Source organism: Dermacentor variabilis, chromosome 5, assembly GCF_050947875.1.
Source record: "Dermacentor variabilis isolate Ectoservices chromosome 5, ASM5094787v1, whole genome shotgun sequence".
In the NCBI taxonomy this organism is placed as follows: Eukaryota; Metazoa; Arthropoda; class Arachnida; order Ixodida; family Ixodidae; genus Dermacentor; species Dermacentor variabilis.
The window spans coordinates 98,656,410-98,672,303 of record NC_134572.1 but is presented as its reverse complement, the minus strand read 5'-3'; the positions used below and the strand labels follow the sequence as shown (position 1 = coordinate 98,672,303).

The following is a 15,894-nucleotide window of genomic DNA, read 5'->3' as shown; positions in this document are numbered from 1 at the left end:
TGCAAAGTGCACGTCGAGGCAGAAAATAATCTGCGGTTTCGCGAAGTGACAGCCCCGCTACCAGAAGAATACGGTACGCAACACCGTCGCGGAAGCCGCTACAGCCGGCATTCGAAGCGCGCCGTGGCGCAGGTCCATCGCGATAAGTCTGCATCCGCTGCGGTACACCTCCTCCGGAGGCTCGCGACACGCCTTGCAGACGACGTGCTCCACGGCCGTTGTGTGCGGCAAGCGAGCGGGCGAGACGTGGAGCAGCTCACCTGGTTCGTTAGTCCTGTATCCCCGGCCGAACACCTTGGACACCACTCCGCCCATGGTTGCGACTCGAAGCGCGCACCGAAGCTTTTTTGCGGGTCCCTCCGGGGCGGCCGAGTTTGAACGGCGGCGGCGGCGGCGACGACGTCACAGGCGGCGCTGGGCGCAGCGCGGGCAGCAGAGGCGCTACTGTAGCGGCGGCGCAGGCACCACCATCAGCGAACAGCGGCCGCGGCGGCGCGCCGAGAGGAGAACCGGTGTGGCGGTGGTAGTGGGAGTCCCCGCCCCCACATGGTGGTGGAGAGCACGCCAACGGGAAATTAGAACACGACGCGCGGGTTCCAAAAGCGTGTTCCACTGCGTGCCGAATGACGTCGTTTTCGTCTTCTTACACGCGAGGCCGGTACAGTTTCAGCCGCCATTCCTCCAACGGCACCGACCAGGCGAGATTCTACGCCGAAACTTTAAGGTTGCTCGAATGTTCTCAGGCGATCTCGAGTGGACGCCTCGGAATATTGCATGCGTACATAATCACTTAGGGAAACACGATGCATAAACAATGTACGCGAGCATGCAATCAACAAGCATACATCCAATAATAATGATTTCATAGTGCGATGGGTTCCTACCCATAAGCCTGGATTTAAAGAAGAAAAAAAGGAGGAGGGGTTGGGTTATTAATTTTAGCCCATCACCCATTGGGCAGGTAAATGTCAAAAGCACCATTTTTTGTGTCCGAGTTTAAAGGCCTGGGCGTGTATATATCGTTATTACACTTTCAATATAATGATTTATTATTATTATTATTATTATTATTATTATTATTATTATTATTATTATTATTATTATTATTATTATTATTATTATTATTATTATTATTATTATTCGCTTTGTTCTATTCGTCACCAATCTTGCCCCTTTTTCTCTCTTCTTCCCTCAGCGCAGACTAGAAAAGAGAGAGAGAGCTCTTTATTGAAAACCAGAGAGGTTTGCCGGGGTATAAGTATTAGCCTACGTGCCACTCTGCAAGGAAGACGAAGAGGTGAGAGAAAAACCTTGAGACCTTAAAGAAAAATGACATACCAAAGTGAAAAATTATACAAATGCACCATAACATGCAGAGTAGCTGGCTGGAGGAATGTGCCTCAGGCTGGACATGTCTGTCATAATGTTTCTTGCTCCCTCAAGAGAAAAATGGTTGCAAGAAATATAGAGAACAGCAACGTAACAATGTAATGTTCTCGGGCCCTTTGAAGATATTGAAATAAATAAACGACAACAACAACTGCTACTAGCACTACAGAAACAAGACTAAGAAAGTAACTTTAAATGAAAGCGGAACAGGGTTGGACTGCACAGACGTCTACACACTGTAAGCAGACGACAACGGCACGCAAAACAATGAGTTCAAAACAAACAGTGCGACGCGAACGCGCGGTCTGCAGTTCACTAATGTACTGTAATTCGTGCGCACAGTACAACACCTTTAGTCTATCTCGCTAACGGCTTGTTAGAATTTTGTTTTATCGTGATCACATGCCAAAGGATAGGCCTTCGTCTACAGACGCGGAATTACGGTAGAGGTAACAATACTTAAAGTAATAGGCCGAAAATAAAGGTAGCTCCAAGCTTCGCAACTGCCTCACCTAAAGGTGGATACCCGAGCTATGTTGTTATCTTTGTTGACCTGAGTGGTTGTGACGCAACTGATTCGCCGGCAGTTAGGGGAGGCAGGAAGAAGAGGATGAATTGAAGGTACAATGAGAAAGAAGTGGTAATAGCTGTCCGTAAGATTAGCACGTATAAACTTAATGCTTGTAACATAATTGTATGTACAGTAGATGGGCTGAACACATTGTAAGCACTCACACGATGAAATAAACAGATTGAAAATAAGACAGCAGCACACACAGAACGCGTTGTCTTTGTCTTCCGACACAAAGTGTAAAGACTTGAGATATCCGCCGATCTCCGGCGGCTCGAAATCGGAATAGCTAGAACTCGAAGGAGAGGAGGCCGCAGGTGAAGGAAGTGAGGAGCATTAAATTTCCGGCAGCGGTTCTGCACCCCTGTACACCACTTCTGCAGTGACACATTGAAGACCACATAATTGCTCTCGTCGCTGCAGGGAACTCACAGGAGCACCAAGTGATTGGCTCATTCGCAACAGATGCGAGAAGCGAATCATCATCCTATCAGCGTTTGGTACAGTGTATAAGGAAGGGAAGTTGAAGGTGTGATCATGGAACAGCTGAAGCAGCGAGCTGGAACTAACTAAAACGACGCGCGAACTTACCGTGCGGCCGGCCACGGCTTCAGCACCTGAGTGCTTGGAGGCGCAACGTCTCAGAAGACCATGTATAGAGCAAACTTCCCATGGTATGACAGCGTGAAAAAAATAAAAACGCGTGAAAGAGCACGATAAGCGGCGCCGCTCGATTATTGCAGCACCCATTGGGTTATATCGCCTGTCGGTCCACTCCGGTGACGTCACCACTCAGAGCCCAAAAGCTTTGTACTATTGATACAGAGAGAAGCATTCATTATATGGCGGAGATGTTATTCCGATCGATCGCATGCTATACTGCTCCAAGTGATGAGTGATAATTATGATGTACACTGCGATAACATAAGCATAAAAACAGCACGTACAGTCACACACGAACAGGTATATTTACAAAGTACTGTTTATACGCTTGTGGGCCTGCACTGAAGTCGTTTCGGCCGCCGTATGTGCGGACCATAGAGGGACGCTGCTTGTTAACTCGATCCTCGTATCTCCGGGTTATTGCCAACAGTGCTGCGAAGGTTGTGAATCAAACAGAGTACAGGAAAACAACGCTCAGGACGGCGAAACAAAGCTGTATACGTATACAAACAGAGCGCCGCGTTTGTGGGTGTTTATAAGCTGCGTCTCCATCCTGAGCGCTCTTCTTGGCGATGCTGCGTGTATACACCGACCAACCCATCTGTTCATCGTTCTGGGATTAATGGATCGCCGATATCATTCCCCGCGGACGCCACCCCCAGCGCGCACATCTTGTTGAAGGTCGGGAAACATGCGTAAAAACGTTCGATCGCGCATTTGGCTAATCCATTTGTACACTACTTCAGCTGATTCTCTCAGTGTCATTTCGGATCGCGGGCACACATAACACATAACATAGCACACGTAACAAGTAGAAACAACGCCTTCGCCCAGTAGATTAAGCTCTTCGTGTAGGCTATATACATATATACACAGTATATATAGCATAAATTTCCGCGCGGAAGCCGGGACTGTGGGCATTTCTTAAATTCTCATAAGATTGCTAGCTTCAATCGCTCGCATTCATCCGCCTCCGGGGAATACCACTTCTTGCTCAAACGGCAGCAGCCGATGGCTTCCGGGATGCGGGGGCCGCCGAGGAATTAACGAGCGAGTTGCGCGAACGAGCAGCTGCTCTCTCAGCGTCGCGAGAACCGTGGGAGGCGCGTGTAATGCGTTATTAATGAACGCTACGCCACCTCCGCCTTTGGTCACATTTATACGCAATAAGAATCCTACAATGAGGAAAAGAACAAAAAAGAAACGGTGACTCTACAAATCCCGTTGATAAGTGCTCCTTTTATGATACCTAGGAAAAAAAGAAAGACAGCCTGAAACCGGTGGAGGCACGCAGCATGTTGTCATATTTGTTAGCATAATTGCCTGCGCAAAGAAAAAACACGCAACAACACATGGATACATTGACAGGACGAGCAGCATGCTTTCACTCGCCCTGTCAGTGTGTCCTTGTGTGGTTGGATTTTTTTTCGCGCAAACAGTTATGCAAACAAATATGCACCAACTATAGCTCCATCAATAAACTCTTGTGAATTACATGTCATTATAGACGACATTAACGGAAGCTAAGATGTGCTGCTGTCCTGGGTTTAAGGAACACCAAGAGAGAAACACAAAGCATGGGACCACAAAGCGTCATTGCCGTCACCGCAAGGGTTGCACAAATATATTTGAATTAAGTTTATTTTACACATCTTCACGCTTGCCAAAGTCTAATAAGGCTTCTAGAGCAGCTTCTCGCAGGCAGCAGAGCACGTGCTAGAAAATTTAAACTGCACGCAAAGTAAACATACTGCGTCTTCACTGTGAACCTGCCTTTGCGTCGATGCGAGAACAAGCTGAAACATCGTTGGTGCTTGTTGCACTTTGCAGACGCCCCGATAGGTGGTGCGGTGGATTTTTCGCTTCTATACCTGAACTGATACGTACAGTCAATTACAAAAGTTTACGGACCTCGGGATCTCAGTAAACGTTCAATTTCTAAGCAGATCGTAACAGTGTTAGGTAAAACCGAACATCACAATGTTGTTCACATGTACAGTAGAGGCTGTAGATGCGAATACTATAGGCTGCGTTGCGAGGCTTCGCAGATATTCAGTCTTCCCTCAGATCTCGTGTTCCGTAACATTTTGTGGTTGATTGTACATCGTCGACGTAAGCTGTGAAATGGATGCTTCTACCGGCTGGTTCTAATCATATTCAGCAACCGAGAGACAGCCTCGATCCCAGGAAGGAGCAAAGCCAGCTGCAACCAAACACACACAAAAACCACACTTTATGTCAAGAAGCACCAAACAGTAATGGGTGGTATGACTGCCGTAAGCGGAGATTTCAATGGTAATTTACTGAAAGTGTAACATACTCAAGCGCAAACGGAGCGCGCCAGAAACTACGCGTTAAAAAAGAACAATTGGGCTCAACACCGTCGCGATTAACTCAAAGTGCCAATGACAACGCCGCAATCGCTTTCAACAAAGCATGGGGTAAAGTGCACTGGTCTTAGATTTTTCCTGATGCGAGGTCGGTATACAGTGAAAGCATAACAGTGAAAAGTTCGCAGACGCTCTAGTATGGCCAAGCCCCGCAGCGGTCTGGTCGTTGAAACGGCACCATGTCTCCTCAAAAACGGGAGAGGCGCCACAGATCGTCGGGGAGCTACGTTGCGTCCGGGTGGAGGCTCCTGCGAGTCCGAGTCCAGGCGTCCGTCAATCCTCGACATCTATTTCCAAAAGCCTTCCTCGAACGGTTCTTGATGATGCTGATGCTGATGATGGCGGTGATGATGATGCTGATGGCGGTGATAGTGCTGCTGCTGCTGCTGCTGCTGATGATGATGATGGTGATGATGATGATGATGGTGACGACGACGACGACGATGATGATGATGATGATGACGATGCATTATATAATGGCGCAAACCCACTCTGGGGCATAGGCTGCGAACCGGGTGGTAACATGAGAAAACAAAAGAGAGCGATCAAAATGAAATAATATAGTGTGCAATAAGGCATTCAGCCTTGCAGGTAGAGCAACATGAACTTAATATCAATAATACACAAAGTAAAAGGTTGACGTAAAGAATAAGCAAGTTAAATTTGTGAATGATAATATTATTAATAGTATTGCAGTGAACTTGCCTTTTTTTGCAATTTGAATTTTCTAATCTGATAATTTATTAAAGGAGAAATTCTTTTTGTGTCGCAAAGGCAATTGTAAATGGTTCGACAAACGTTCCTGTGGCTATATCCTAATACCGATGCTTTAAGTGAGAGTAGAATAGTACTACATAAAGGCAGCCCTAGATTACGAAGCGGAAATTTCAAACATCGTTTTCGTTTAGTAGAAGACCGCCGGCACAATAGTAAAAAGTGATCGATAGATCCCAGCTCATTGCGGAGGTAGAATAAAGGGCATACCGCAAGACCACATCTATGCAGGACTTTACAAAGGCGCACAGAGCCCACGATGACAACATCCACAGACGCCTACATATGATCGACACAGACGGTAAATTCTGTTTACCCCCGAAGGTTCCGTGGATCAGAACGTCATTGCTACACAGGATTTGGCTTTGCGTTTACCCGTCGCTAAGCACACCTCATTGGCCAGTCGAATAGCCCTGATTGCACTGCCAGACGCCTCAAACCCTGGAACACTTATTGTGCGATTGCCCAGCATATATGCTGGAGCGAAGAACGTTGGAAAGTTCCCTAGCCAGCGTTGACAGGCAACCACTGTCGGAGGACGCTATCCTCAGCCCATGGCCTGACACAGCAACTTTAATGCGGGCAGCTAAAGCGCTGTTGAAGTTTCTGCAGGACACCAAGCTAGACAAGCGGCTCTAGTAGGGCCACTGTCTAATATACATAAGCACTCACCACTTCTCTTATCATCATCAGCCATCCCAGTACTTTCACTCCCCTTCCCTCCTCCCCAGTGCAGTGCAGCAGACTAGAGCGCACTAGCTCAGGTCGACTTCTCTGTCTTTACTGTCAATAAATTCTATCTATTCTATCTGTGCAAGTAAAAAAAAAATTAAGTGGTGGAATACGGCAATGCAGCCTTGTCACTTTGATACTTCGAATTGTCGGTTAGGACACCATTGTCGGTTCCATGGATAATTTAGATTCACAAATTCCGTAGATCTTTCTGACTAGATGCTTTTTCTGCCTTCGGTCAAGGAAAACTGCCTATATCTAGCCGCAGTGATATGAGCAGTTGTTGTTGTTGTTGTTGTTGTTGTTGTTGTTGTTGTTGTTGTTGTTGTTGTTGTTGTTCTTGCTGCTGCTGCTGTCGTTGTTGTTGTTGTCGTTGTTGTCGTCGTCGTCGTTAAAAATTAAATTAAATTATGGGATTTTACGTGCCAGAACCACGATGCCAAAACCACTACGTGCCAAAACCAGGCACGCCGTAGTGGGGGACTCCGAAAATTTCGACCAGCAGGGGTTCTTTAACGTGCACCTAAATCTAAGTAAACGGGTGCTTTTGCATTTATCCCCCATCGAAATTCGGCCGCCGTGGCTGGGATTCGATCCCGTGACCTCGTACTTAGCAGCCCAAAACCATTTGACGATGATGAGGATGAAGCCTCAATTAATGGCACGAACCCACTATGGGAGGTAGGCCATGAATCGGGTGGTAGTATGGTTGAAAAATAAAATAAATTAGCTAATAAATAACACAAAAAATAAATGGATAACCCAAGATGGGTGGATCACTGCAAGTTATAACGAAAAAATAAAATTTCAGAATCGCTAGTGACTAAACGCTGTAGAAAGTGAAATTATCTGTTAAAGTAAAAGCAAGAATTACAGGAACAATTAATAATCACTATCCTATAATCACTATAACAATAATCTCAAAAGTGCCTGTGCGGTGTACCTGTACGTACAGGATATTTTGGTTTCATTGCTGATGCTCTGTTAATCCCGGGCCGAACAACGAGGAGTTGCTACTGCAACTTCTGGGTGGTCAGAAGAGTATGCAGGAAAGACTGGACGCAATCGAGGCAAAGCTTAAGCAGGTGGAGGAATCAGCAGCAATAGTAAAAGAGGTAGGCACGAGGATCGCTGATATGGAAAGAGCAATTAAAACTCTGGAAAGAAAGTTAGTCGACATTGAAGACAGGAGTTGGAGAAACAACCTAATTGTGTTTGGCATTCCTGAGCGCCGCGATGAAACGTCTACGTCACTTATAGATGTGGTTGATGGCTTGTTCAAAACTACACTAGGCGTTCAGGTATCTTCCGTAGAAAGGATACACAGAACTGGCAGGAAGAAACCAGATAAACCAAGACCAGTAATTCTTAAACTTATTGATCACCGTGAAAAAGTGAACATCCTTCAAAACTGTTTCAAGTTAAAAAAAGAAAATAACATATCTGTTGGTGAAGACTTCTCGGCAGCCACGAGGCAAGTAAGAAAATACTTGTGGGACAATACGGCTGACATCAGAAGGCAGGGATGAAAGGTCAAGTTGATATACGACAAAGTTCGCATGGACAAAGAAATGTTTCGGTGGGACAGTACCCAAAGGAAAATAGTGCCTATCGTTGTGCATTCACTCGCGTCTGAGAAGACAACCTGACCCGACTCTCCTCTTAAAAGTACATTTTGTTGCCTCAACGTGAAAGCACGTAGTATAATTAACAAAACAGCAGATCTAGAAAGTATTGTTATGGTCCATAGCCCACAGATCATAATTATTACTGAAACTTGGATACATCGAGGTATCAACGATGTCGAAATCACACCAGCAGGGTATGAAATTTACCGTAACGACAGAGATTCTCGAGGTGGTGGCGTAGTTGTACTTCTTAAGGAGTGCTTGAATGGTGTCCAGGCTACCTGACCCTGTTGGAATGGAAAGCGTTGTTGTAAAGGTTGTTCTTGAAGATTTTCATCTTCTAATTGCGGGGTTTTATCGCCCTCCAAACTGCAGCCCTGCATTTTTTGAAAACCTGAATGAATTTATACGCGAGTATAGGAACCAATCTTGTAGCATTTTGTAGGCAGGTGATTTTAACGTTCCAGATGTCGATTGGGCTAATGAGTTCCCAAATGCGCGCTCTCCTACTGCGGAGCCCTTTGTTGACATAGTTCTGCTACGCAATTTGACGCAATTAGTGAAACTGCCTACTCGTGTTCACGGTGGAAGTGCGTCAACGTTAGATTTATTCCTCGTTAATGACAAAATTATTAGTATGAATCCGAGCGCGCAACACTTTTGATGGGATTTCAGACCACAAAATAGTGTCCTTTATCATGGAATTGAAGAAAGTTTCAAGACTGAAACGGTGCACTGGACAATTCAATCTCTTCCTTTGTTTCCCAATATGAATGCAATGGCATATCCGTTGACGCGTTATGGCTGCTCTTCAAAGATTTAGTCATGCACTGCACAAAATGTTTCATTCCACACAAAAAGGTTGTAAAACGTACTTGCAAGCCTTGGATGACTAAAGGAATAGCCAGTGCAGGCCGTAAAGTAAAAAAAAAAAGCAAGGAAACAGTATCTACAACGCCCTTCTCCTGAGGGCGCACACCAGTTATCTGAACTGCGACTGCTTCTCAAGAATGCTATCAAAAAAAGTATAGACCGTTATCAAAGTGTACGTTTAAAAGAGTTTCTTATTACGTCGCCGGCAAAATTTTAGGGTCAATTCTCGCCAAAGAAGCAATCAGTTTCGAACCTTATCATAAATGGCACTGCCGTAACGGATCGGAAGGACGTAGCGGATGCATTAAACCTTTACTTCTGTTCCGTGTTCACCAGGGTTGATGATGTAATTCCACAATTCAATGCTTTTGACGAAATTCCTGCAATAAATAATCTATCTATTAGTGAAGAGGGTGTACTGACACTTCTGCTCAATCTAGATATCAGGAAGTCACCTGGAATTGACGGCATTCCTGCTTCTTTTCTCTTCCGTTACGCTGAATGGTGCGCAAAGTACTTATGCTTGATATTTGATAAATCATTGTCCCGTGCTGAACTACCGAACGATTGGAAACATGCTAAAATCGCACCGATACAGAAAACCGACGACCGGTCTCTTTTCTCTTCCTACGGGCCTATTTTCTTATTATGTACATGTGCGAAGATGCTCGAGAACATTATCTTCACACATATTTCCACTTTTGCTGAGGAAAACTGCATTATTGACAACCGACAGCATGGTTTCAGGCGCAAACATTTCACGGTAACGTAGTTATTAGAAATTGTCCATGACCTCACAGCAGCATTAGATAGGGTTAATCAAATAGACATGATATTTCTGGATTTATAGAAAGCTTTTAAATAGTGTGTGCCAACAAAAACTGCTTTTGAAACTTAAACCTATTCTGAAAAATGATACATTGCTCGCATGGCTAGCGGCATACTTATCATTCAGGCATCAAACAGTATACATTGATGGAATCAGTTCGGACCCTGCCCCTGTAGAGTCCGATGTTCCTCAGGGCTCCGTCCTGGGACCATTACTTTTCTTGGTTTTTATAAATGATGTTGCTGCCAATACATCAGTTAAAATACGTCTGTTTGCCGATGATTGTATACTTTACCATGAGATTTTGTGGCACGATGATCAGGAATTATTAAATATGTCTCTACGTAAAATTCAGGTCTGGTGCTCAACTTGGCAAATGTGCATTAATTATAAAAATACAGTAGCTATGACTGTGACGCGCAAAGTTAATCCTTTGAAGTTCCGCTACACCATCGATAACAACACCTTATCTCAGGTTACAAAATACAAATACTTAGGAGTCATAATTACATAAGATCTGAAATGGTATGACCACATAGCGTACATTGTAAATAAGGCAATGAAACAACTTGGATATTTAAGAAGAACCCTTAGTAAATCCTCTACATAAATTAGACTGCTCGCGTACAAAACTTTCATTGGATCAATTCTAGAATATGCCGCAATTGTTTGGGATCCACACACAAAGTGCAATATTACCAAACTTGAGAATATCCCACGCAAATGCGTCAGGTTCATATATAATTGTTATGGTTGGAAAAGAATACCCATCGGCCCTTTTGCAAACAGCCAATTTAGAGACCCTACAGGTAAGACGACACCAGGAAAGACTAAAAATGTTCTACTTAATTTACCATAACCAACTTGGAATAAACAAAAATGCATATTTTCATTCAGTTACCCAGCGACAAATCCGTTCTTTCCATTCAAAGAAGGTGAGCGAGTTCTTGCGCAGAACAAAGATGTTCAAAGCCTCATTTTTCCAGAGCGCAATTGGTAAAAGGAATAACCTACCTGCCAATGTGGTAGAGTGTGCGACGGTGTCTTCTTTCTTGAGTGCATGCCGCAATAGCTAAACGTTTCTTCACAATGTCGTGGCATATTGTTTGTACTTCGCCTTGTATGTCTTATGTAGGTTCTTCTAATGCCGTACTTGCTCGACCAAATGTACATTGTATTCCTATATACTGTATTGTTATGTACCCCACTCCTACCTAAAGCCTGACATGCAGGCTGGCAGTATGTAATAAAATATAATAAATAAACAAAATTACACAGAAATGTAAAATAAGGTATACAACCTTAACCAGGGCATTCGGTTGGATTCTATAAGGCATTTCTTGGACAGCGGAGCAAGCATCCCTGTGGGTGAATCCTAGAGGAGGAGGCCCCATAGCAAAGGATAGCAGTTTCTGGTAAGTCCAGGCCAAGTGCTCGAAGACACAGCCGCGCGCTAAATTACGGGAGGTGACAACTGATGTGACCCTGTGGCTAGCTAAGCCCGGAACTACGGTGGTCGGTACTACTGTGAAGTATCAGACCCCCAACAAGCTCCAATACTCTTTTTTTCTTGCCGCATTAAAGCGGCGACAAGATAGAAGAAAGCGGAGCTGCGGAGTGGAGCCCTCCCTTCCAGTCCACACTCCACTGCGGAGTGGAGGTTATCCGTAATTGCACTTCCAACTCCTCAGAACAACGACAGTTACACCATTCCCACTTCAGAAGTGGCTAAATTGGTCAAATCCATCCCTCTAATTCCGTCAAATTAAACGCTTTCTTCATAATTTTTTTATGCGTGCCTATTGAGGGCGCGCTCCACCACTGGAAAAGCCGGTGCCACCATCGGCGTGACGTGGCATGAGGGATCACGTGGACACAGCGGCCGTGTCGGCTGCTTCGGAAGCGCCGAAGCGAGCTGAAAACGAAAGTTTAAAGTCCCACCTGCGCTGCGGTTCTGATTAAGTGGTGAGGCTTTTCCCGCCTTGGGTATCTGTCGGACAACATTTAAAAGCACTATAATATTGCTGCCTTTGGAGGCGTGCAGCATGGTAGGTTACTGCTCTGTGCCGCAGTGCTAGACTTACGCAACGGAGCCCGGCGTCAGCCTTATTCGCACGTAGCCGCAGGAGAAGAAGCTGTGTGAAGCTTGGCTCGCGAAACTTAGAACCGGCAAACAGCCATTGGCTGCAACTCGGGTATGCAGCAAGCACAGACGCGAGGAAGATTTCTGTTACGGCGCCAGGTCTGCGATGTTCGGTGATGACAGAAAACGCGCACTGAGACGCTCGCCCGCGCCCGCTGCCCGGCTAATGTCATGACGGTTTGGTCTATGGACTTGTTGATGCTAGATACTGGCAAGTTCACTGGAATGGAAAGGGAGAGGTAAGAAGCACATTAAATAAAGGCATGACATATGGTCATGTTTGTGTTATGAATTATCACACGGGATTACGAAAAAGCAGCAGCGGGAAACGAACGCTTAGAAGACCGATAAACATAGAGTGCGATGGAACTTCAGAAATTATGTTGAAGCGTCCAAGAATTTAGAAGAAAAAAAAAAGATTGAATCGTCGCGACGGCACATCACAGTTGCCGTAGGCGTTGAAGTCTATAAAGAAATTATTTTTGAACAGCTCTGATAGTGTTCACGCAACAAAGATTGCTTGTGCACTGTCAAATGCTCATATTGTGCGGCCTAAAGCTCACGGCACGGTGCGGAAACGCGCACGCAGCGAAAGCGCAACATTGTGCGTGGACATGCATGCAGACGCGCAGTCGGTCGCTGCGAACCCGTGCGATCGCTGCATTGAGGCTTCATTCTTTTATGCTCCATCTGGTTATACAGACAGCCTACTATAAGAACATATTTCACATAGCTTGCTCTCAGCGTTTGCTACCTTTCAAGCGAGAAGCCGGCTCGGGAGAGTCCATCGCGACGACCGCGCGCAGTGGTTTTCACTGTACCTATTCGGTAAAGAGATAGCGTCTGTTAACGATTCTGTGCTTTCAGTTTGCCCAAGATTATTATTTGGCCAGTTAGAAACTTCCTTCGTTTTGAGAGAGCTTACAGAAATGTCCAGGAGGGCTGCCGCGTGGTGTTCTTATTGAGCGCCGTGAGCCAAACCTATGAGGAGCGCGCCGCGTGATCCCTCATACTACGCAAGGGAGGCACTTCCGACAGATGGCGGCTCCGTAAGTCCTCGCCCCCAATAGGGACAACAAATACATTTCGAGTCTTGATAACGCCAAAAATAACGTTCGATGTAGTATTTTCGCGAATGCTATTATTGTTACGTACTGTTTTTCAAGCGAAGCTTGTATTGGCTCACAAGTGGCGTTGTGGTGGTCACGCAAAAACCCAGTTGCTGACAGCTGCGCCGGAGCGTGAGTCATTAGCAAGGATTCCAGATCCAACCGAGCGCGCTCACGCCACGTGCGCAACCAATCACAGCCGTTTCGATTCCGCAGGGGAGGGAAAGGGCAGGGAAGGGCTTCGCGCGCGGCATGCGCCGGCTTCGTTTCCGTTCAGTTCAGTCTCAGAAAACAGATTGGACGGCCACGCGTTGTGCGTTCTTCCGAGGAACAGGCAGCATTCGACGAGCTTCGGCGAGAACTCACCAGTGAAAGGGCTCGCCGTTGGATCGCCGATCCAGTCGTTAGAACCCCCCGAGCCAAGGCAATCTGACAGCAACGAGAAGAAGATCCCAAATTGAGGGAGCAGAAGGCCGAAGCAATCCGGCACCGTTACTTGTGAGTTACTTGACCGTGAAGAAGGTCAGGTGCACGCAGGACAAACATCGCTTACCCGCATTTTCTGGTAGGGGAAGAGTTGTTTTTCTTTTGTTTTCAAATTTACTGGCATATTAATGTGCAACATATTTCAGCACAGATCTCTGACAGCATATAGTCTCGTTTTCTGGACACTCGACAACAAGACGCGTGTTCCAAATCACTGTACATTCGTGCAGGGTGCACCTGTTTGCGATGTCGCTGTTTTTGGCCTGTTCCCTCTGTTGTAGGAAAAGCGTGACCTTGCTAAATAAATATTTCTTCAAGTCCTTACTTAAATGTTCACGGCTTAACTAAATCTAAAGAGTTAACTTATGTCCTTATCTGTAGTAAAACAGTTACCTATAGCTAAAAGTTGCTGTATTTAAGTGCACTTCAACATTGTACTCAGGAAGGTTTCTGGGTATTACGAAGTTTAAAATATGTGGAATATCATGTTGCTTATAGTTACCGCGATAGAAGTGGTCACTTATATGTGGCTGATAAATGGCTCATACCCCCGTAAACGCGGCCTCCACATTGCAACGACAGAAGAGAAGTGAAATTCTACGTGGAATGACGGGCGTCAACGGAGCCAGCTGTGGAAGAAGACGACGAATGCGGGAGCAGTCGCATGAGCGCGTTCGTGCGGAAGCGCTGTGGAAGACGAAGACGACCCTCGAGCCATTGCTGATGATGATAGTTTTAGCGAACGCCGACGACGACGGCACAAGGGCCACATAAGCAACTGCGTAATAGGATAGGCTTAGCGGCCTATTACGCACCTCCCGCCCATGGCACCACTGTAGTGAACGTCCTCCTCTGCAAAACTGGTGGGAGCCAGGCTCGTACGCCAGCTTCCCTCCATTATGCCGTACCCAAGTACCCCGAATGGCACGGCTATCCTCAAATGCTAGCCGTGTCATGAGCCTCGGAATGTTCATCGTATTGAAATTGATGGTGTAAAACGTTATTTCAGGCAGTAAATAGCCATTAAAGGCATCGCTTTAATCGAAATAGAAACGCCGCAAATTAAAATGTTGATCTCAATGCATTCTTCCCTTCACGTCACGAATATCCACAAGTGGGCAGAAAATCTCAATTGCGACATGCGAAAAACGCCCAAACACTCCGCAACGCAATGCGCGCGCTTGCGGTATAGGCCTTGGCTGGAGTTTATGAACAGGCTCCAGTTGGGGTCCCTAAAGGCAGCCTATACAGTGACTCTAGCCTTGGCACACACAAAGTTTTCGATGTACTACGGGTACGCTCGCAAGAAGGCTCCACGCGGCATGACAGAGCGCGTTTCCCGCCACTCAGCCGCACCATGCACACACCCGGAGTCCACAACGAAGAGCTGCATACGGCTTCGTGCGTCGCACTCGCTCGTCACTTCCTGTTCATAGGATCATACGCGCCTGGTTCTGGCAGCTGGTTACCGGGTTTGGAAAGATATGCCTGTAAGCAGCCTAGTGTCGGGAAAGGTCAAAAACGCATTGCAAGTTTCCACGTGAATTAACGTTTCGGTAAATGTGTCCTATGCTCCATATGCGGCACATTTAAATAGATGTATTCGATACGTAACTAACTGGTACATTAGTGAGGCTATTTGGTAAAACAAGTCATGGTATCTTTTGTTAGGCATTGTCGGAAAATAGCAGGCTGCCTATTTTGCAGCTGCACGGCACCTGAGTCGGCTAGGTATCACACGAGGTGTCGAAGGGCCACACCATGCTCCACCAGGTCGGCATCGACGTTCTGATGCATATGCTGATGGTGCCGCTGTCGAGGTGGGTCTCCTCGTTGCCGGTGTAGCCGGACTCTGCTTCGACGTTAGTGCATCGGCGGTTGGAATCAGAGGCCGACCGACAGCGAGAAGTGGCCTCTTCGGACCGGTCGCTGTGCCGCCCCGGTGAACACACAGCCGCCTCGCTGCGCGCGAGGTGCGTGGAGAGAGCCCGCTCTTTCTTCTTGAGCTTCAAAAGCTTCTTCCGCCGCATGTCGCGTCTATGGCGCTGCCGGTTCTCTTCCCGAGCCGCAGGTTCATGTTCGGCCGGTTCGCTGCTCCTCACGACGCCTTCCTCGGCTTCGTCCTTCCGTGTTCCCGGTCGTGCCGGGTCAGGAGCCACTTTGACGGAAGAAGCGACGGCAGGCGTGCGGTTGCGCTTGCCGGCGCCGTCGGGTGGTGGTGCTGCTGATGAGCTGCACTCGTGACCGGGAACGCCACGTACATCCTCTGGGCTATCCTTACCAACGAGGTGCAGCGCCGCAGACCTC

General features: G+C 46.6%; 1 protein-coding gene across 2 annotated transcripts in view; it reads right to left on the bottom strand.

Annotated features, from left to right (window-relative positions):
* LOC142582962 (uncharacterized) overlaps nt 1–496 on the bottom strand; it is a 47,744-nt gene extending 47,248 nt beyond the window's left edge. Inside the window, exon 1 of one of the 2 annotated variants that reach the window (XM_075693130.1) lies at nt 261–496. In XM_075693130.1, the coding sequence (XP_075549245.1) occupies nt 261–315 (55 nt within the window). In that variant the 5' untranslated portion in view covers nt 316–496. The remainder of the gene's footprint in view (nt 1–260) is intronic. The other variant, XM_075693129.1, reaches the window with a different exon arrangement.
* Between the last annotated feature and the right edge of the window lie 15,398 nt (nt 497–15,894).